The sequence below is a fragment of the Gopherus flavomarginatus genome, chromosome 20, assembly GCF_025201925.1.
Source record: "Gopherus flavomarginatus isolate rGopFla2 chromosome 20, rGopFla2.mat.asm, whole genome shotgun sequence".
In the NCBI taxonomy this organism is placed as follows: Eukaryota; Metazoa; Chordata; order Testudines; family Testudinidae; genus Gopherus; species Gopherus flavomarginatus.
In genome coordinates this window covers 22,900,984-22,921,224 of record NC_066636.1, presented here as the reverse complement: position 1 = coordinate 22,921,224, position 20,241 = coordinate 22,900,984, and the positions used below count along the sequence as shown (strand labels likewise).

At 48.0% G+C, this 20,241-nt stretch overlaps 1 protein-coding gene across 3 annotated transcripts in view; it reads right to left on the bottom strand.

Moving 5' to 3' along the window:
- LOC127038222 (T-lymphocyte surface antigen Ly-9-like) overlaps positions 1-13,624 on the bottom strand; it is a 28,284-nt gene extending 14,660 nt beyond the window's left edge. Inside the window, exons 1-4 of one of the 3 annotated variants that reach the window (XM_050930733.1) lie at positions 13,141-13,624; positions 5,311-5,631; positions 2,152-2,418; positions 378-401 (exon numbers count right to left, since the gene is read on the bottom strand). In XM_050930733.1, coding sequence (XP_050786690.1) covers positions 378-401; positions 2,152-2,418; positions 5,311-5,631; positions 13,141-13,198 — 670 coding nt within the window. In that variant the 5' untranslated portion in view covers positions 13,199-13,624. The remainder of the gene's footprint in view (positions 1-377; positions 402-2,151; positions 2,419-5,310; positions 5,632-13,140) is intronic. The other 2 variants (XM_050930731.1, XM_050930732.1) reach the window with 2 other exon arrangements.
- Between the last annotated feature and the right edge of the window lie 6,617 nt (positions 13,625-20,241).

The following is a 20,241-nucleotide window of genomic DNA, read 5'->3' as shown; positions in this document are numbered from 1 at the left end:
GTCCCCAGCTAATGGAAAGCGGCATAGCTGTATTGACTTCAGTGGAGCTCCACTGATTTACACCCGCTAAAATCTCCAATATTGCCAACCACAAATCTCCAAAAATCATGAGATTCAAAGTAATAATACATTTTATTTTTCTTCTGTTTATTGAGCACTTAGGGGTCTATAGCCTCAGGGGCTAGAAACCTAATTCTGCCCCATCTCCAAATAAAAGTTGTGATTCTCATGTAATTCCATGATTCCTGGAGCTAGGACTTGAAGAAAAACACCAAATATCACACTAAAATGGTGAGAGTTGGCAGCAGTGGATCTAGCCCCTCGAGACAGTAATTAGCTGGCAGTCAAAAGCAGACAAGACAGTAGGAGTGGCTCACCAGTGGTGGTGGTTGTTGTGGGTGCTGACGTCATGTGGTAAAGTGGCGTTGTTGCAATGTGCGTGATGGAATGCAGCATAGGGAAGAGAATGAGGACAACGGAATAAGTGTATCTGGAAAGACTCCATTTTCCCGACGCAGACCCAATGCCAAGGAAAAGCATGTGTATGTGCATGAGTAATATCCCTTGTGCACCCAACCACCCCATATCCCCTCTCCACTCACACGCCCCATCCTGGGATACCAGGAAGCGGGAGGGAACTGATAGGGCAATTCTCTTTCCTCTGGATTTTCCCTAGAGGAGAAACCAGTGTTAGAGTCTGTCTCTTCCCTAGGGGCAAGGGCAGCTGGAGTTTATTCTTCCTTTTTCCATCCACCCTGGTAGAAAAGGGACAGATCTTCCTGCATGTGAACAGAGGCAAGGAGGGGAACTCCCAGCCCCCTGGACTGTTCTGCTTCTTCCATCATATATTAGGGCTGCTCCAGCTACTAGGGGGATGACTTGGGGGCCTCAGAATTTCCCCAGCCAGACACCAGCTTCTCTTACTCTCCCCACTCCCAGTTCCCTGCTTGACGAGTTCTCTCCCACTCCCTGGAGAAGGAGCAGGAGGACGGAGATCCCTGCTCCTTCTGGAAACACATAAACATTAAAGGGAAGAAAAAATTTCCATCCCATGTGACTTTCCAAAATGTTGACATTTGTTTTCATCCCAATTTATGACAACAAGTCCAAATACCGAAGCTTTTCACTGAACAAAAAAATTCAGTTCAGAAATGTCAAAATGAAATAGTGTGGCATTTTTAATCGCAAGGAGAGATTTAGACATTTCCGGAATCACTTCATTTTCTTATGGGTCCATTTGATATTAAACAGCCTCTAGCTATGTTGCGTCCTGGGAGTTGTAGTTCTGATGCTTCCCACCCTCAGCTTTTGATGATGGGAAAGGTTCCCCGCTTGGACTACATCTCCCAAGATGCATCACAGCCAAGCCAGATCAATCAGAGGGGATGCCACAGTGCATCATGGGAGATGCAGTCCAGACAATGAGTGCAGCGCATAGGAGAGAATGAAGCACACAAACTAAAACTCGTTTGAGGTACCACAGCTCCTAAGGCAGATGCAGTTTAACAGTGAACTGACCAGAAACAAAATATTTCATTTAGATTTTCCTAACAGAAAAAATCAATCTTTTTGGCAATATCAAAATGTTCCTGTGCAAAATTTCAGTTTTTGGAGCAACTGCATTTTCAGTCAAAATGATTTTAATAAATGATTCATGAGCAGTTTTACTAAATATCACCAAAAATGCCAGTCTTGTGATATTTATAACCCAGCCAGGACCTAGAACTGCCAGAAATGTTGTGCCATGACTTGAATCTCAACATTTCTAGCCTTGAACCACAAAGGTTTGGATAAGCTTCGAAAAGCATCTTAACTTCTGAACCTGTGCTTATCCCATATTGGGCTTCAGTTCTGCAAGGTTCAGCCATCACTATCTGAAAAGACTGCTGGGTTTTGCTCTTTTAACTCCCTGTTAAAGAAGCTCTTATACAGTTCTGCCTGTTAGGGTAAAATCTGGTTCTCAGCGAAATGTTCTCTTTGCTCTCCCGTAACACAAGCAGTGCTATAAAACTATCAGTGTTACGAGCCTGATCCTACCGGTGACCTGGGAGATAAGCCCCTGGCAGATTGGCAGGAGGGGACCGTTAGCTCCTATAGACGTGCAGGTTTGTTTCTGTTTTAAATAGGAGTCTGTCCTGCAGAGGGACTTACCTGCACAAAGGCCCTTTGCAGAGGCGGTTGTGGTGCTGTTACTGACAGGGTTCTGGGCTGTGCAGGTGACATTCTGGTGAGCATCACGGGGGCTGAGAGAGATGTGCAGAATGGACCCATTGGGTACAACAGCACCCACTGCTGTGTGAGTCCAGCTGTAGGTCACATTGTCCCCTCCATCCCTGACGGTGCAGTGCAGGTTGTAGTTACAGGTTTCATTCACACAGGTCACTGAGTCACAGAGGACAGTTGGCTCCGGTACTTGCTCTGCCGGGGGGTGGAGAGAAGAAATCCAAATGTGAGAACACTAATCTGATGAAAAATCACTGCAGGTTCTTACAAGCATCTGCCCAAAATTACCAAGAGAACAGAAGCATCATTATAGAATGAAAGGAGAAAGACCTATTAGGTCACATCCTGGACCAGATTTAAATGACTCAAGAGATGGAATCACCCAATACAGATGCTTGCAGAATGTGATATTTGTATTCAGTAGTCTTTACGATTGAGAAATATCCACATTCTGAACATCTTCTACTGAGGGTTAATATTTCTGTGCACTTCGCATCCTTTATTATTAGCCAAAGGCATCGCAGTAGGGGATCCATTTCACAGATAATATAATTGAGACAAACAGCCTTTCAGAATGAATGGGCCAAATGATGTGCTCGGTTATGCTGATTGTATCCTGCTATAATCACTTGACAGTTCCTTTCTCCAGAGACAGGAATAAAAGCTGTAATCTTATTCCTTAAGTACAGAAACACAAATAATGTTGTAACTCATTAGCAAAATGTGTTTTATTAAATTCCCCTACCCCCAAGGAACTGGTCCACATACAGAATAACAACATACTTCTTCTACTTGTTACTCCTATAACTCAAGGGGGAGCTGTCTGGGCTATAGATCTCTGGAAGTCCTGGGTTCAAACCCTGCTGAAAATCCATTCAGGGAAACAGTAATATCTGATGTACTTAAAGACTGATGCCTTTCACCGGCACTCAATCCAGAGACTTTTAATATTTATTATTATAATGTACATGCAAATATTTGCAAATGTGCAAATTAGCTCATTGAATAATTTGCATTAAATGTCACACATGGTGGTGCACAAAACTTGGTTTCTATGTACAGCCCGAGCTGGGGGAAAGCAGAGAAGAATGCACCAGGCAAGCTCTGGTGTCTCCAGGTATTATGCTCAGAAGGGCAGATTTAGGACATTTTGTTTCAAATTGTAATGTTTGTTTTGACTTTCAAAAAAAAATGGAGATTTTAATTTCCTGTGAAAATATTTTCATTTGGTTTTGATTCTTTTGGTCGAAAAACTGAAAATTTTGTCAAAATCAAACTGTTTAAGTGAAACTTTGCATTTTTTAGAATCTTATTTTTCTACCAAAAGAATTTTCTGTTGTAAAATTTGGACCAGCTGTTCTTATTTTATTAAGCTAGACATTATTATTGCAGTTGAAAGAGTGTGGGGGCTGTGAGAAAACCCATCCCAGTTCAGTTTGCAACAGGATTTCAAACTCTGCAAGTTTCATTAAGCTTTAAACAAAACTTTACACAGAGGACTGGAAACTTATTTATACTAAGGTCCCTTTACATTGCTCTGGCAGTGTAAAAAGACCTGAAAGTGAGTCCAGCTGTAATTGAAGCCCAGTGTAAGGTCAGAGCAGAGTAAAGCAGCCTTAGTATTATTATTGTCTAAAATATAAGCCAATTATGTGGCCACACTTGCTGTTTGTTATTAAGAATGTTTGAGACCAACTAACCAAGCTTAGCCAAATGTTATTAATGCAAGACACAGCAGTGGGAAAGAGTTAATACTTTACAAATCCTTCTGAGAAGCAATTCCTGCAGTGCTCAGTTCACCTTACGCAGGTGTGCTCTGAAAATATGCAGTTAAACTACACTAGAGCTATATTTATAACATGGCTGTTTCCAAGTTAGAGAGCAAGCCGAATCCAGGGCCGCCCAGGGGGCAAGTGGGGCAATTTGCCCTGGGCCCCGCGGGGCCCCCATGAGAGTTTTTCGGGGGCCCTGGAGCGGGGTCCTTCACTAGCTCCGGGGGCCCTGGAAAACTCTTGCAGGGCCTGGGCCCCCGGAGGTTCTTCCGCGGTGGGGGGTCCTTCCGCCCCAGCAGAAGGACTCCTGCTGCCGAATTACCACCAAAGCAGGACCCACTGCCGAAGTGCCGGGTCTTCGGCGGTAATTCGGCAATGAGGGGCCCCTGCCGCGGGTCTTCGGAGCACTTCGGCGGTGGGTCCCGGAGCGGAAGGACCCCCCGCCGCCAAATTTCCGTTGAAGCGGGGGGCCGCCTGCCACTGAAGCCCCAGGCCCCCCAAATCCTCTGGGTGGTCCTGGCTGAACCTTCCCCAAGACTTAACCCACCAATCAGCTTTTTGTCTAGTTTTCTTGTAACCACCTGTAGCTTCCTTATCTTCTGTTTTGGATATCACATTCCGAGTACCGTTAGGCCATGGAGGTACATCTCAATCTGTACGAGGACACACCATTCATGCAACTTGCCTTTGACAAGTTTTGTACCTGCCAGTGCCAAAGCTGACCTCGGCTTTGCAAAGCCTTATGGGTATTACCTTAGCATGAGCAGAAGTGAACAGCGTTGTGGGAAAGGCATAATGTAATTTGGTTAATATGGCGGCCCATATGTTGTGTATAATTCTATATTAATCTGGGGTGTGCTGCGCCTGACATATGTGTATTGGCTAACAGTGTAAGTGAGAATTCAGGCCAGAGAGTGGAGGTTCGTCTGTAAGTGCTGCAGTCTTGTCTTAGTGCAGGCCCCTTGGTGCCGTCTGTCTGTCCATTTCTAGGGCCTGATTTTCCTCTCTTGTGGCTCAGCAGTTACAGTGATGTAACTCGATTGACTTTGGTGGAGGTACTCGTGATTTGCACTGGTGTTAATAGGAGAATCACAAGCCTAGTGTGCACATCGCCACAGGACCTGGTTCTTATTATACAAATGCCCTTTATGTCGCTCTGGCAGCACACAGGGATGCGGGTGTCACTGAGAATCCTGCCTGCAGTTTGTTATATCCACATTTAATATTCTATGTAAAATGCTCAATGTGTAATTTGTACATTGCTGAATGTTACAATTACCAGAAAGTAAAATAAAAAAATCTGCCCCACACTTACTGTACACATGCAGCAGGAAGTGTCTGTTGCTGATGTCTGTAGCTGTGGAGATTTGAGCTCCGTAGGTGCCCGTGTCCTTCATCCTCAGGCTGGTGATCTGAAGCGAGTTGCTCTCGAGGACACTCACGCGTCCCTCGTAGGATGGGTCTAACACAATGACATTGGGGGGGGTTCCTGTTGTTACAGTTACTATGCTCCTAGTTGTGTTTACTGTCCAGGCAACAGTTCTAACTTGCTTTGCTGGGATCTCCAGGAGGAAGGTGACAGAGTCCCCTAGAATCCGGCTCAGCTCCATCGTGCCGGCCTCTGCTCTGCCGGACCCTGCATGTTTAAAGGCAACGAAAGGGGCTTTAGGCAGGGCCTGCTCGAACACTTTTCCGCCCCAAGCAAAAAAAAAAGAGAGAGAGCGCAGCGCCGCTGTAACACTGCCCCCCACCGAACCCCCCGAGCGCCGCCCCGCTGTAACACCACCCCCACCGAACCCCCCCAAGCGCTGCCCCCGCCGTAACACCGCCCCCCACCAAACCCCCCTGAGCGCCGCCCCGCCGTAACACCACCTCCCACCGAACCCCCCCGAGCGCTGCCCCCACCGTAACACCGCCCCCCACCGAACCCCCCCGAGCGCCATGCCGCTGTAACACCCCACCACCGAACCCCCCCGAGCACTGCCCCACTGTAACACCACCCCCACCGAACCCCCCCAAGCGCTGCCCCCGCCATAACACCGCCCCCCACCGAACCCCCCCGAGCGCCGCCCCGCCGTAACACCGCCCCCCACCGAACCCCCCCGAGCGCCGCCCCGCCGTAACACCGCCCCCCACCGAACCCCCCCGAGCGCTGCCCCGCCGTAACACCACCTCCCACCGAACCCCCCCAGTGCTGCGCCGCCGTAACACCTCCCCCACCAACCCCCCCGAGCGCTGCCCCACCTTAACACCACCCTCCACCGAACCCCCCCAAGCGCCGCCCCTCCGTAACACCGCCTCCCACCGAACCCCCCCCCAGTGCTGCGCCGCCGTAACACCGCCCCCCACCGAACCCCCCCCGGGCACCGTGGCCGCTGTAACACCACCCCCCCCACCGAACCCCCCCCGAGCGCCGCGCCTCCGTAACACCGCCCCCCACCGAACCCCGCCTCCCCAAGCGCCGCCCTGCCGTAACACCGCCCCCCACTGAACCCCGCCCCCCCCGAGCTCCATGCCACCTTAGCCCCCCCGTCCTCCCAAGCACTGAGCTATCCCTCCCCCCCAGTGCACTGGTATGTGTCTGGTTTCAGCATTCGGTTAAAGACACGTAGGGGCTAATGGCAGCTCAGCCTTTCTGTGAAGTGCCCTGGCGGAGCATCTATCCCAGCTGGAGTCTGAAGAATGTGCAGATGGAGGCCCCGGTTCGTCCCCATATGGTAGCCGGGGTTGTCATGTGCACCTCTACAGATCCTTCGGCTTTACTGAAGTCAACAGAGCTCCACTGATTCTGGCCCTGGGCTGTGCTACACCCACTTTGCACTTACTTTTCACACGTGTAAATGACGGCACATCATGCTAAGCCGTGGAAAAATCAAGCTGAGAGATAGGAAATGAGGGTGTGAAGAACAGAGTTTGTTATAAGCACTGTGAGCTCAATAGGTTCCATTTAGACTTCACGGTCAGGCAGGGTTTATACCTTTCTCCAGAACGTCAGATTCTAAAAGAAAATCCCTTAGCTCTTAGAAATGGGAGTGGACAGAATATAGATGATATTATTACTCCTGATTGCACCATTTCTGATCTTCCTTTGTCTCTGCTGGGGATGGGGAGCTTCTATTTCTGGTGAAATTGCTTCACAATTTCTGAGAATTCAAGATGTTAAGCATCAGTGAGAGGGAACTGGACCTGAAAATAGAGAACCTGACTCAGTGGACGTCCATGGGTGTAGCTCTGTTGGAGCAATGCCAATTTGTGCCAGTTGATTAGTTGACAGAGTGTTCCTTCTAGCACAGAGGCTTTGTGGAAACTACAAAGCATGGTATGTTACCTATAATTTAAAACAGCTTCTCTACCAGATGACTGGCAAACAGCTAATGTGACACCAATTTTTTAAAAAGGCTCCAGAGGCGATCCTGGCGATTACAGGCCAGTAAGCCTAACTTCAGTACCGGGCAAACTGGTTGAAACTATAGCAAAGAACAGAATTATCTGACACAGAGGTGAACATGATATGTTGGGGAAGAGTCAACAGGGCTTTTGTAAAGGGAAATCATGCCTCACTAGTCTATTAGAATTCTTTGAGGGGGGTCAACAAACATATGGGCAAGAGTGACCTGGTGGCTATAGTGTACTTGGACTTTCAGAAAGCCTTTGACGAGGTCCCTCACCAAAGGCCCTTAAGCAAAGTAAGTGGTTATGGGATAAGAGGGAAGGTCCTCTCATGGATCAGTAACTGGTTAAAAGATAGGAAACAAAGAGTAGGAATCAATAGTTTTCAGAATGGAGAGAGGTGAATAGTGGTGTCCTTCTGGGATCTCTACTGGGACCAGTCCTATTCAACATATTCATAAATGATCTGGAAAAGAGGTGTGGCAAAGTGAGATGGTAAAATTTGCAAATGATACAAAAGATAGTTAAATCCACAGCAGACTGTGAAGAGCTACAAAAGGATCTCACAAAACCAGCTGACTGGGCAACAAAGTGGCAGATGAAGTTCAATGTTGATAAGTGCAAAGTATTGCACATAGGAAAACAGAATCCCAACTGTCCATACAAAATGATACAGTCTAAATTAGCTATCGTCACTCAAGAAAGCTACCAGAATGTTGGGAATCGTTAGGAAAGCGATAGACAATAAGACAGAAAATATCATTTTGCCACTATATAAATTCATGGTACGCCCACACCTTGAATACCGCGTTCAGTTCTGGTCACCCCATCACAAAAAAAAAAATCAAAATTGGAAAAGGTACAGAGAAGGGCAACAAAAATGATTAAGGGTATGGAATAGCTTTTATATGAGGAGAGAGTAAAAAGACTGGGACTTTCCAGCTTGAAAAAAGATGACTAAGGGGGATATGATAGAGGTCTATAAAATCATGACTGGTGTGGAGAAAGTGAATGGAGAAGTGTTATTTACTCCTTCATATAACCCGAGAATTAGGGGTCACCAAATGAAATTAACAGGCAGCAGGTTTAAAATAAACAAAAGGAAGTATTTCTTCACATAAAGCACAGTCAACCTGTGGAACTCCTTGCCAGAGGATGTTGTGAAGGCCAAAACTATAACGGGATTCCAATAAGAAGTAGATAAGGTCATAGAGCATAGATCCATCAATGGCTATTAGCCAGGATGGTCATACACACAACCTCATGCTCTGGGTGTTCCTAGTCTCTGACTGCCGGAAGCTGGGAGTGGACAACAGGGGATGGATCACTTGATGATCAGCTGTTCTGGTCACTCCTCTGAAGCACCTGGCATTGACCACTGTCAGAAGACAGGATACTGGGGTAGACGGACCATTGCTCTGATCCAGTATGGCCCTTCTTAAGTTCTTATGTTCATCCCTTCATCACTGTACAAAGCAACACCCAAAAATTTGCTTTATCAGTTGTAGTCCAAAGATAGAGCAGTAGGACTACAGAGAGAAAGAGATTAGAGAGGATGGTATATATTGTGATAGATAGATGAGGACTTATTGCGATAGATGGATAGACAGATCGATATAGATGGGGATAGATGAATGGATGGATAGGCAGGGATGGGGATAGAGGGATTGACAGGTAGATATGGGGTTAGATGGATGATAGGAATAGGTGACTGAATCGATGGATGAATATGGATGGATGGGGCTGGATGGACGGATGGATATATGTGGAGACAGAAGAGGAGCTAGACGAACAGCCTCACTGTGGTGCATGCATCTGCCTGTGCATAGCAGTTTAATTTGGTGTTATGTTCTTTTTGCGTTTGCTATGGGGATACATTTTTGCAGTGTGGCTCCTGGGTAGGCCGCAACAGCTCCCGGCGAGGAGTGTCTGAAAAGCAAGCGAGGGCTTTCTCTGGCAGATGTGTCCGGGGCAGTTTGCATCCCTAGCTGTGAGAAGGGTAGTGGTGGGGCCTTTGGAAAGGACAAAGAGATTGGCTGGCTCAACTACAGAGAAGTCGGCTACTTCTAGAGGTATAGGGCTTAGGAGGAGGATGGACAAAACGGTGTGTGCTTGCCATCCTGCTGGGAAGACAGGAAATGGTTGAAAGGCGCAGACAGGGCTATGACACAAAGTCACAGCCACCAAACACTGACCGCTGTAAAGTTCTCTAGATACCAGTCCACTCACGGGGGGTTTGCACAATTTTCGGTAACAGGAGGTTGAGAAATGCTTCTCTTTATTGTTTCTCTTCCTCCCTCTTAAATAGATCTTGCGGTGATATTATGATGAGACTGGGGCCCCATTGTGCCAGGCGCTGCACAGACACGGAGTAAGGGCACGTCTACACTACAAGCACTTCAGCGGCACTGCTGCTGGGCTGCACCTTCGCCTCTGTAGTGCCACAGTGTAGACACTCACTATGACAGTGGTAGGGGGGTTCTGTCACTGAGTAAATCCACCCGCCCAAGAGGTAGTAGCTAGGTTGGCAGAATTCTTCCAGTGACCTAGCAGCATCTACAGTGGGGATCAGGTTGGCCCACCTACAGCACTTGGGGTGTGAAATTGCTCACAGCCTGGAACAACATAGCTAGTTCGACCTAAGTTTTAGTGTAGACCAGGTGTCAGAAACAGTCCCTGCCCCGAAGACCTTAAAATCCAAATAGACAAGACAGACAAAGGGCAGGAGGAGGAAAGGGCTGTTGTCTCCATTACGCAGAGGTGAAGCATGGAACAGACTTCTGAGCATATCCTGAGGTTCCCGCTTTGCTGAGCTGTTCTGAAAATCTGACCTCTTCTGTGTGTCACACAGGCTGAGCTCTTTTGAAAATGGCCATAAATTGCCCAGCCCAACTTGCCCAAGTGTGTGGCACAGGTGGGAATTGAGCCCAGATGTCCCGTAACATAAGCACAAGACCATCCCTGTCCAAATGCAACAATGGGACCCACTGCTGCAACATGCCGAACCCCCTCAGTTTCTAGTGAGGTTAATGGCTGCTGAGAGCTATTCGCACCTGAGACCAGTTCTTTGGATTTCACCGGCCGTTCCAACGGCTGTACTTTAGGGGAAGAGGGAGAACAGGTGTGTGTGTGCAGGGGGGGCAAGATAAACTGCCTTACAGTTAGCCAGCGTCATACAGAACAGGCTTGGAAAGGTTGAAGTTGCAAAGCGGAGAACTGTCACAGATAGGCAAGTGGTCACAGTTTAAGCAGCGTTATTCAGCAAAGCTGTCCTAGGTCCATGTACAGTGCATGTAAACCCAGGTGTGTGGGACCCCCGGGCTTGTGGACTCAATGTTCCCAAGCCCATGTAAACCTGAGTTTATAGTTGCTGGATCCGGGTTTGTGTCCAGACTGTGCTACGCAGACCTTCTAACTCGGGCCTGTGGCTTAAGCTGCGTCCACACTGCAAAATGACAGGGCTTGAACTCCAGTCACAGCAGGAGTCAGGCTGTGATCTTCCTCCCCGCAGCAAGGTCCTAGGACCCAGGTCCTGAGTGCTCGCTGACCCAAGACTGGCTGATTTGTATGTGATCAGAAGGGGCGCCTGGGCTTAAACTTGAGTCAGAGCTTGGGTTTAGGGTGCAGTGTAGACGTCCCCAGTCAGCCTGATCCAGTTCCCATTGAGGTCACTGGAAAGACTCCCCGTGACATCAATGGGCACTGGATGGGCTGCACGGTCAGCGAACGATGGTGTAGCTTGCTCTCGGTCAGCTCAACTGCACTGGTCTGTCTTTTGCTGAGAAAAGAAGAGAAGTAAAGGTCTCCTCACTTGTGCACACATTGTTGACCAGGAAGTAATTAGATGAGCTGCTGCTGGCACATACCAGCGTGGGAAGATCAATGCTGCAAAAGCTTTTGATAGTTGCCACCTACCTCGGGTGACCAGATAGCAAGTGTGAAAAATTGGGACGGGGATGGAGGGTGGGGTCTTAGGAGCCCATATTAAAAAAAGCCCCAAATATCAGGACTGTCCCTATAAAATCCAGACATCTGGTCACCCTACACCTGCCAGTGTGGTGGAGCATGAAAGACAAGCTGTAAATAGATGGTTATATTTCAGGATATAAAAGCACCTGCAGTCCACATAATGGTGAACGTAAAGTCTTGTACAACAGCCTTGCAACCCAAACTGATCCTAAAGGAATAGCAAAGTCCTAAACTCTGCCTGCGCTCAGAAAGGTGGGGATTTGAACATGGGCACACCTTTATCTGAAGCATTGCACTGCATTGCTAGTGTGTTATAACTGCCAAACGTAAATGTTCAAAAAGCCCGAGTCAAGCCCCCCAACATGGAGAGATTGGTTTAGCAATTGCTTCACACTTCCAAGTTTTCTCTGCAATCAGAAGAGCTAGAAACTTTTTTTTTTCAAATAAAGGCAAGTTGAGATTTTCCCGCAGTCTCTGGATTTTAGTAGCTGGGACTTTAAGAAAAACAAAACAAAACTCTAAATATCGTGAGACATAAATCCATGAGAGCTGGCGACGCGGTAAATTCCTAGGCAGCACATGCTGTGTGCGTGACTCTTTCCTTAGCTACGTTATACCTATACAGAAAACAACAGAATCATTCAACCAATACACCTCATCAATAATTAATATGATCAATACTCAATTATTAATCTAGCACTCAAAATGCGCTAGGCCCTGGACAAAGATGGTCCCTGCTCTGAAGGGTTTACCATTTAATTTTCTAATTTAATAATTAAAAATATTGCTCCCCATCCTGCATCAGGATACATCAATGCAGCCCCTTGTACATGAATATAGACACACTGGAAACTACTGGGTACAGGGATCCCAGTTAATAAATGGGCGTCTACATTTGCTTGATGACATTCTATTTTCTCTCTCTGGATGGTTTACACTGGTAAATGAAAGAGTTCACCATAATCAAGTATCATAAGCAACATGATGCAGGAAGCAGTGAAACACAAGAGATATGAGCCACATGCTAAAGAAATATCTTAACTCTGAAGTGCTCAGGGAAATGAGGCAATTACTGGATTTCTGGGGCCCAAGTCACAGCTGCTGCTACTGACAACATGGATTTTTTTGTTGCTGCCGTTATGAAATTTTGTAAGACTTCTAACATTTTGCAATGAGGCACAAGACATTTTGTAAAGCCCCTTTCGCTCCCGTGGTAGAGTCCAGTTCCTACTTGTGCAAGTGCCTGGCCTCAGTGATACTTAGAACAGTTATGGAGAGGGCAGGGATCACTCGACCCATTTTACAGATGGGGAAAACGCAGACACAGAGCAGTGCAGTCACTTGCTGTCAGAGCGGCACAGCCAGGATTAGGCCCTAATTCTCATGAATGTCCCTGCTGTCTGCTAGGTCACAGAGCCTGGAGGACCAGCTAGACTCTCCATCAGGCTGCTCCTACCTGAAGGCAACCCTGACTGGTGCTCAGGGACCAATGTGGAATTGTGGCTCCAGTGTGTTGTAGTTTGTAGCACAAACCCCGCTGCCACTTCAATGGCTGGCAGCCTCCACAGAGAAGTGGGGGACTGACTGAGTCCCGAAAACTGAACTGCCCTCTTCTGCCTAGAAGTAGCTCCTTTCAGGCCTGGAGATGAGGCAACACTGCCCTGTATTGTAGCCCTTATGTCAATAGAGGCTACAATACCATATATATGATAGAGTCAGGCTGGCACTGTCCCTTCAAACACCCAGCAAAGGCAATGGACAAACCCCCTTCACAGCCCGCACTTACCGGCTTTGTAGAAAAGGAAGAGCGTGAGCCACACACGCCAAGATGTCCCCATCTCCATGCCAGAGCTGGTACGCTTTCCTGTGGCTTGAACAGTCCAAGGCTTCTGAGACAAGAAGCACAGCTCCTTCCGCTTTACAATGAACTCATGAAACCACAGCTAAGTGAGCATGAATTTCCAGGGTAAGTAAGTCACTACTACTTCCGTGTTTTCAAACGTTTTAGCCTCTGAGCGTGACGCCCCCTTCTAAATTAAAAAGGGGGGGTAATTTAATTTAATGGGGGCTCAGTGCTGTCACCCCCCTGAGCTGATAGCTCGCGACCCCCGTGTAACCACCTTGCAACCCCCTGAGGCATCATGAGCCCCAGTTTGAGAACCCCTGTACTACTTCATGACAGAAAACCAGTGGTGGTGTGTAGGATGGATGCAACCATGCACTGCAGAGAAAACCATGTAGTGCAGAGAAAATCCACACTGTGATGTGTAGCTACATGTGTCAGTGCAAGGCTCTGGTGCGGGGGAAGGCAGCTGGGGAAGGCTGAGCACCACTAAGAGTAGCAGTGTGGACAGCTTGGTCTAGAAGGGAGCCGTGTATGGTATGTTCTTGGGTACATAGTGACACCCTTTGGGCGTGTCTTTAGGCTTCTCCTCACTGACTGCATGGCTATTTATACCGGATCCGTGCTGGGGAGGGAGGGGAAGAGGCTACCCAAGTACACACTCTACACCACTGGTTTTCAACCTTTTTGGGCTCAGGACCCATTTGTAAATGTTTATGGCCTGTCACCCCCCAGTAAATAGTCTGGGGGTGGAGGCCCTGGGGTGGTTTCGGTGACATCCCGGTGGGGGTTGGATCCTGCCTGGCACTCACCCTCCAGTGGTGGCTCCGGCAGCTCCTGTGCGGTGGGGCTGGCTGGATTTCAAAATTGAAAATTTTAATTTATAAAAAAAAATTACACTTTTTATTTTAAATGAACAGTAAAATAATTGGAATGAAACCACTTTCCACACTTCAAAATGTTCACAATTAATATAAAATGTGTGTTGGTCAGGTCCATTCATAACCAAGGAAAGGAGCAATGAACTGGGCAAAGGATCGTATTGTCGTGGCACCAGGCACCAGTGCCATGCGTGTTATGAATCAGTGTAAACCACTCAGGATGAAACTCTCTGCCAGATAGTTCTTAAGGGAATTGTCTGGGGTAAAGCACCATTGGTTTGTAATTGATCAGATACTGTATCGAATGAGGGCTCATTTTCTGAGTCCATGTGGTCTTAGCAGAACAGCTTTGACCTAAGGGATATCCCAGGTGAAACCCCTGTAAATGGAGGGGGAAAGTGACATTTACTCTGTGAAATGCCAGAAGAATCCAAGAAAGACTCAGACACGTCTTCTCGGGACAGGGCAGCGGTGCCTGGGCTGAGTTCTCTGCCAAAGGGAGTTGTGCCTACGTGTAAACAGGTACCTCCTCTCTGCCAGGTAAACAGGACTCATGGATATCCTATAACTAATCAAGTAGCAGATGCCCCCGCGCTCACTGATTTCTGCTCTGAACAGGACAGCCCCCAGAATCTACCACTGCTCAGCAGAGGGGCAACACTATTCGATCTGGATCCCCCTGGAAATGTTCCTTTTAAAATGTACTAGGACAAACTCTAGCACCTGGCTCCATCCCCCTTACACCGCTCTGGGCAGCTGGAGATTTTCCTGCTATAATGAGGCATTAGCATAGGAGATATTCGACATTGAGAGAGAGTTCTACACACCTGCACCCAACCCTGCCACATAGGGGCATTTCTGGCCAGGGTGAGGCATGTGGCTGGAGGCAGGAGCCAGAACGCGATATGCTCTGGCATTCCACGTCCGCTGAGTATTTCACACGGGTCTGAGTTGCTGCCACAACCTGAGGTTTCCCCCATCGGCCTGAGAATCAGAGAAAGAGTTGGTGGGTTAAATCCCACACACCAGATCCCGCTGATTTATCATATTTGTGACATTTTCCCAGTGCTGCTTAGCTCAGAAATATCCTCTGCTTCCCCACTAGGTTTTGGTTCCGTTGACTAGGCTAATCAAGTGACTCAGGCAGGATTACGCAGTGAGGCAGGCGCTCAGCTGCTCAGGGAAACAGGATCCTCTTCTCTTTCCTATGGGTTTGTCTCATGATCATCATCCTCATTAGTCTTTGTTGCTCTAGCACAGGGGTAGACAACCTATGGCGCGGGTGCCGAAGGAGGCACTCAAGCTGATTTTCAGTGGCACTCACACTGCCCAGGTCCTGGCCATCGGTCCGGGAGGCTCTGCATTTTAATTTAATTTAAGTGAAGCTTCTTAAACATTTTAAAAACCTTATTTACTTTACATACAACAATAGTTTAGTTCTATATTATAGACTTAGAGAAAGACACTGTCTAAAAATGTTCAAATGTATGACTGGCACGTGAAACCTTAAATTAGAGTGACTAAGTATAGACTCAGCACAGCACTTCTGAAAGGTTGCTGACCCCAATCTAGAACTACATGCCTTTGTAAACCAAACTGAACCAAGCACACATTCCTAGCCCACTTTCTGAGCAGGAGGATCCCAGGACTCAGCGTATACATTATATATTTACTGATCCCTTCACCCCTCTTGCAACTGCAGCCAGCTGTGGTGGAGGACCTGAGTCAGGAAAGCACATAAGCACGTGCTTAACTTTGACTTCAGTAAGAATTAAGCATCTACTTAAAGTTAGGCTCATGTTTGTGCTTTCCAGAATTGGGGGCCTAACACAATACAGCCACCCCACACACTGGCACTGGGACAAAAACTGATCTGTCTCCAGAGGAAACTGCAGGGAACCACAATGCACCTAACCCACTGGGCTGCTCCAGGACAGCAGGACGAGAACCCTGCTACGAGTTCTATAGGATGTTTTATGATCAAGATGAGAGCAAGTCAAAAATTTTCCATCCAAACTGTTTTCAGGGAAAAGGGGCCTTTTCTCCTAAACAAAAATGTTGGCAGGAAATTTTAATTTCATTCAGAATTTACTGAAAAACTGAGCATTTTCTGAAAAAAAAATTAGAAAGCAAACAAAATGTAGTTTCTTCTGATATTTTCATATGTGCGTAAAATACTTACCCTTTTCCAACTAGTTCTAGGACCTCGTTTTAAAAAATCTCTCATCTGAATGGCAGCATCTGCAGCAACCAGGAAACCCCCTGCCAACATGCCAGGTCATTGATCTTTGAATCACACAAGCACCACTTTCTGTGATATCCTGGGTGTCCATCACTGGCGTCCAATCCAATATAGTTCAAGTCCAAATCTGCTTAGTTTATAGTGTCAGGTCTAATCACACGGTATGGTTATATACTAGCGAACTAAACTAGGAACAAAACCAAAGCAGTCGTGAATTGTATGGCAGGTTAACACTGCTTAGTTATTACAGTTAACTTAGACAATGAAAACTTACAAGGAGGAAGATGAGAGAAGAATGATAAGGAAGTGCGCAACAGAAAGGAGAGGAAGCAAGAAAGCAGAAATAGGCAGAATTTCTCTATTTTTATAAAAAGAAAGAGGAGTCCAGTGGACCTTAATGACTAACAGATTTATTTGAGCATAAGCTTTCCAGGGTAAAAACCCCCCACTTCTTCAGATGCATGGAGTGAAAATTACAGATCCAGGCATAAATATAGTGGCACATGAAGAGAAGGGAGTTACCTGACAAGTGGGCAACCAGTGTTGACAGGGCCAATTCAGTCAGGGTGGATGTGGTCCACTCCCAATGATTGATGAGGAGGTGTCCATACCAAGAGAGGGAAAATTGCTTTTGTATTGAGCCAGCCACTCCTAGCCCCTATTCAAGCCCAGATTAATGGTGTTAAGTTTGCAAATGAATTGTAGCTCTGCAGTTTCTCTTTGAAGTCTGTTTTTGAAGTTTTATATTTTTATAACCTTCTCCATGTGGGATGTCAGTGTAATATTAAGCAAACCAAATACATTGGTGAATGTCTCCTGGCAGCAGCCTGGGGAGGTAAAGGACTTTTATACCCAGTTTACAGATAGAGATTTGAGGCACAGAGGAGGGATGTGACTTGTCCAAGACCATACGGGGCAGTCTATGGCAGGGAATGGAATTCAGGATTGTCTGCAGCTTAGTTCGGCGCTGTAGACACAAGACCATCCTGGTCAGTGCTAGGAAGGACAGTAAAGCAGAGATCGCTCCCTGGGGTACTGTGGACTTAGAGTGAAATTTGGTCCCAAAGGGTCTCCTACATCATGAAAATGCCTTGCAGTAACTGAAGGAGTGGGGGAAATGAATTTAAGGTCTGACTGTCAGGGTGATTTTTTTCCCCTTGGGATGGTGACAATGACAGATACTAACCACAGTCTCCCCCCTGAGCTCAAGGGTGGGTTATTAATCATTTCCATTGCATGGGGCTGGGTGTTGCTCACTGCACCGTTAGCACTGACTCTTCACCAGATTTTAGCCCATCCCCTCCGCCCCATCCACACAGAAAAATCCTGAACCGGGGTTGGTGATGCCTTAGCCCAGGGTAGCTGACCCAGAGGGGTGTGTGGATTAGAACCTGGGATCTGTTTTAACTCAGGCTGGAACCCACCCGCTTTCAGTGAGGACACAGGCTAAACCACTCCAGTGCTGATAGGCCTCCACTATGTTCCTACAATTCTCCCCAAAGAACAGATACATTCTCCCACAATCGACTGCGAAAAAGTACAGCATCTCAGCACAGAGAGCCCTGGGACACAGAGACACAGGATCTCAGCTAGTGCTATGTAGCGGGGACACTCCCTCCCAGGGTTGGCTAATCCGCGTTCACTGTCCAGCGCAGACATTCCCCACCCTAAACATCTTAACAATCAAAATATACAGAGGGTGGGAAAGCTAACGGGAGCACAGAGAGGCAAAGGGGCTTGCCCCTGCTCAGGGTCAGATTTACACCTTACGGAGTCCCCTGGGCCACCGCTGTGTGCTAATTGGGCTACATGCAGCCCACGGGTTGAGAACCACTGGCGTATGTATATAAACTTTTCACCCACTTTTAACTTTTAGGTGCCCCTAGAGACCAGTGCCCCTTGGCACGTGTCCACTGTGGCTAATTGGAAATCCGGCCCTGCCCACGCTCACTCAGCAGGTGAGCAGCAGAACCTGCATTAGAACTCAGGTGCCCGGCCTCCTGCTCCATTTCCCAAACGACAGGGGTGCAGGCGCTCAGTAAAACTCGACGGCATCTCCGTATTTTTGCAATTGTGTTTTTTTCCCTTCACATCCTTTTTTGAACAGCTCTAGCACTGTAGCAGGAGCTGTTAGGGACTCAAACTCTGCCCAGGGGCATAGCCCCAAAGCCGGGAAAGTACCTTCTGGTGGGCCAGTTGAAAACTGTTTTTCATCTGGCTTTGCAATAATGGTTTAAAGAACCTATGTGGTGCAAGTTCCCGGTTTTCATCAGACAGTGAACAAAGGACCTGCCAGCTGCCCACTGGCTTTGGGTAGGTGGTGAAATTCACCCCTGTGCAGAGTGTGAGTGCAAAATCATGTGAGCTGAAGGGGGCATAAGCAACACTTTGGCCTTGTTCACGGAGAGAGTTTCACCCCAGGTGCAATACTGGTTCAACAATTATCTTCATCCTCGTGGTTCAGCAATCTGCCCCCGGCCTCCCTCACTGCACTTATCCGACACCTGCCCTGCAGGAGGCAAGCGGGGGCTGCATATATCCCTACACGCCATCATTCATTCCTCTAACTATCTTTGCTACCTTGAAATGCCCCACCTGGGCCCTGCCTCTTGTTCTTACATCCACCTGTGTAAAACTGGAGCAGCTCTACGGAGTTCAGCCGAGTCACCCCCAATGTACGTCCGTGTCAACAGCAGCACAATGCAGCTCCTCTTATCAAAGCGCCGATTATTTTCTGCTAACCAAAGAGCAAAGCCACTTTCAAAACTGAAACAAAGTGGGTTTGTATAGGTGATTTTGCACATTCCTGCTTCACTACTGCTTTTCCATCTACAGAGATGAGGTGCCGTTCCCCCCATGCATCAGTGATTCCACTGCAGGGGGAGGACAGGTGGTGTTTAACCTACTGCCCTCCCCCCGTGAAGTTCTGCTCTCCAAGGGATATGTTGAATGCACCAGACAGACACTTGCCCACCCTGGCCAGCACTGCCCAGCCAGGGAGTGGGACCCCACAGCACAGCAGAGTTTGAGTGTACCCTGGAGTTGCAGCCAGCTGCTCCTTCTAGGATGGCGTAGCCCAGGCTAGGATTTAAGGAGAACCCATGTGGTGACAAAAGGCAGCACAGGCTGGGAGCCAGAGAGAGCCCTGGGGTGTGTCCAGCAGCGTCAATACAGAATCCCCTCTGTTGGCATCGCAGCCTGGCCCTGTCCGTTCCCTGTGGATGATCGCATCTGGGTGGCTTTGCCCCAGCTGGCGGGCCTGGGTTACGCTGGGAGAAGCTGGTGTATCTAAGGAGTGAATCCATTTAACTTCTGAGGGTGCTTTACTCTCTGCCGAGGTAGGAGTAACTCTCGTGCACTGACTGATATCCCCACTGGTCTCCTGCAGGTGCCTCATTTACCCGTGAAGCTGTGGAATCAACATGGATAGGTGACAAGGCATCCTTGTCTGTGACACCACACCCTTATTCCCCCCAACCAGGATAAATACCAAGAAAACCTGCCTCCCACCACTAAGAATTGGGGGGCGTGGATTATCCCACTTCAGCCCAATGTGTGCTTCTGACACCTTCCGGAGAAGCAGCTGCTGCTGGGCCACTGTTGGGGGTTGGATACAGGGCTAGATAAAGGCCTGATTGGGTCTGGCAGGTTCCATGTTCCTGTGCCCATGTCATGAGCTATAGACCCTGTGGCCTGGCCTCAGTGTGAATGAGCTCAGGGGGAGCCCCGTCTCTCTTTGACCCAATAATCCACCTCTGACCTCATCCCTAATCCCAGCCCATCTCTGCATGCTGAGCTAATCCCAGGTGTGGTTTTTCCCAGATGCTGGTGGCTAGCAGGAGAAACGAGGAGGAAAGTTTCCACCCTTTCTAGCTCAAGAGACACCTCCCCAGCCTGGGAACCCCCTGGCCCATTAGAAGC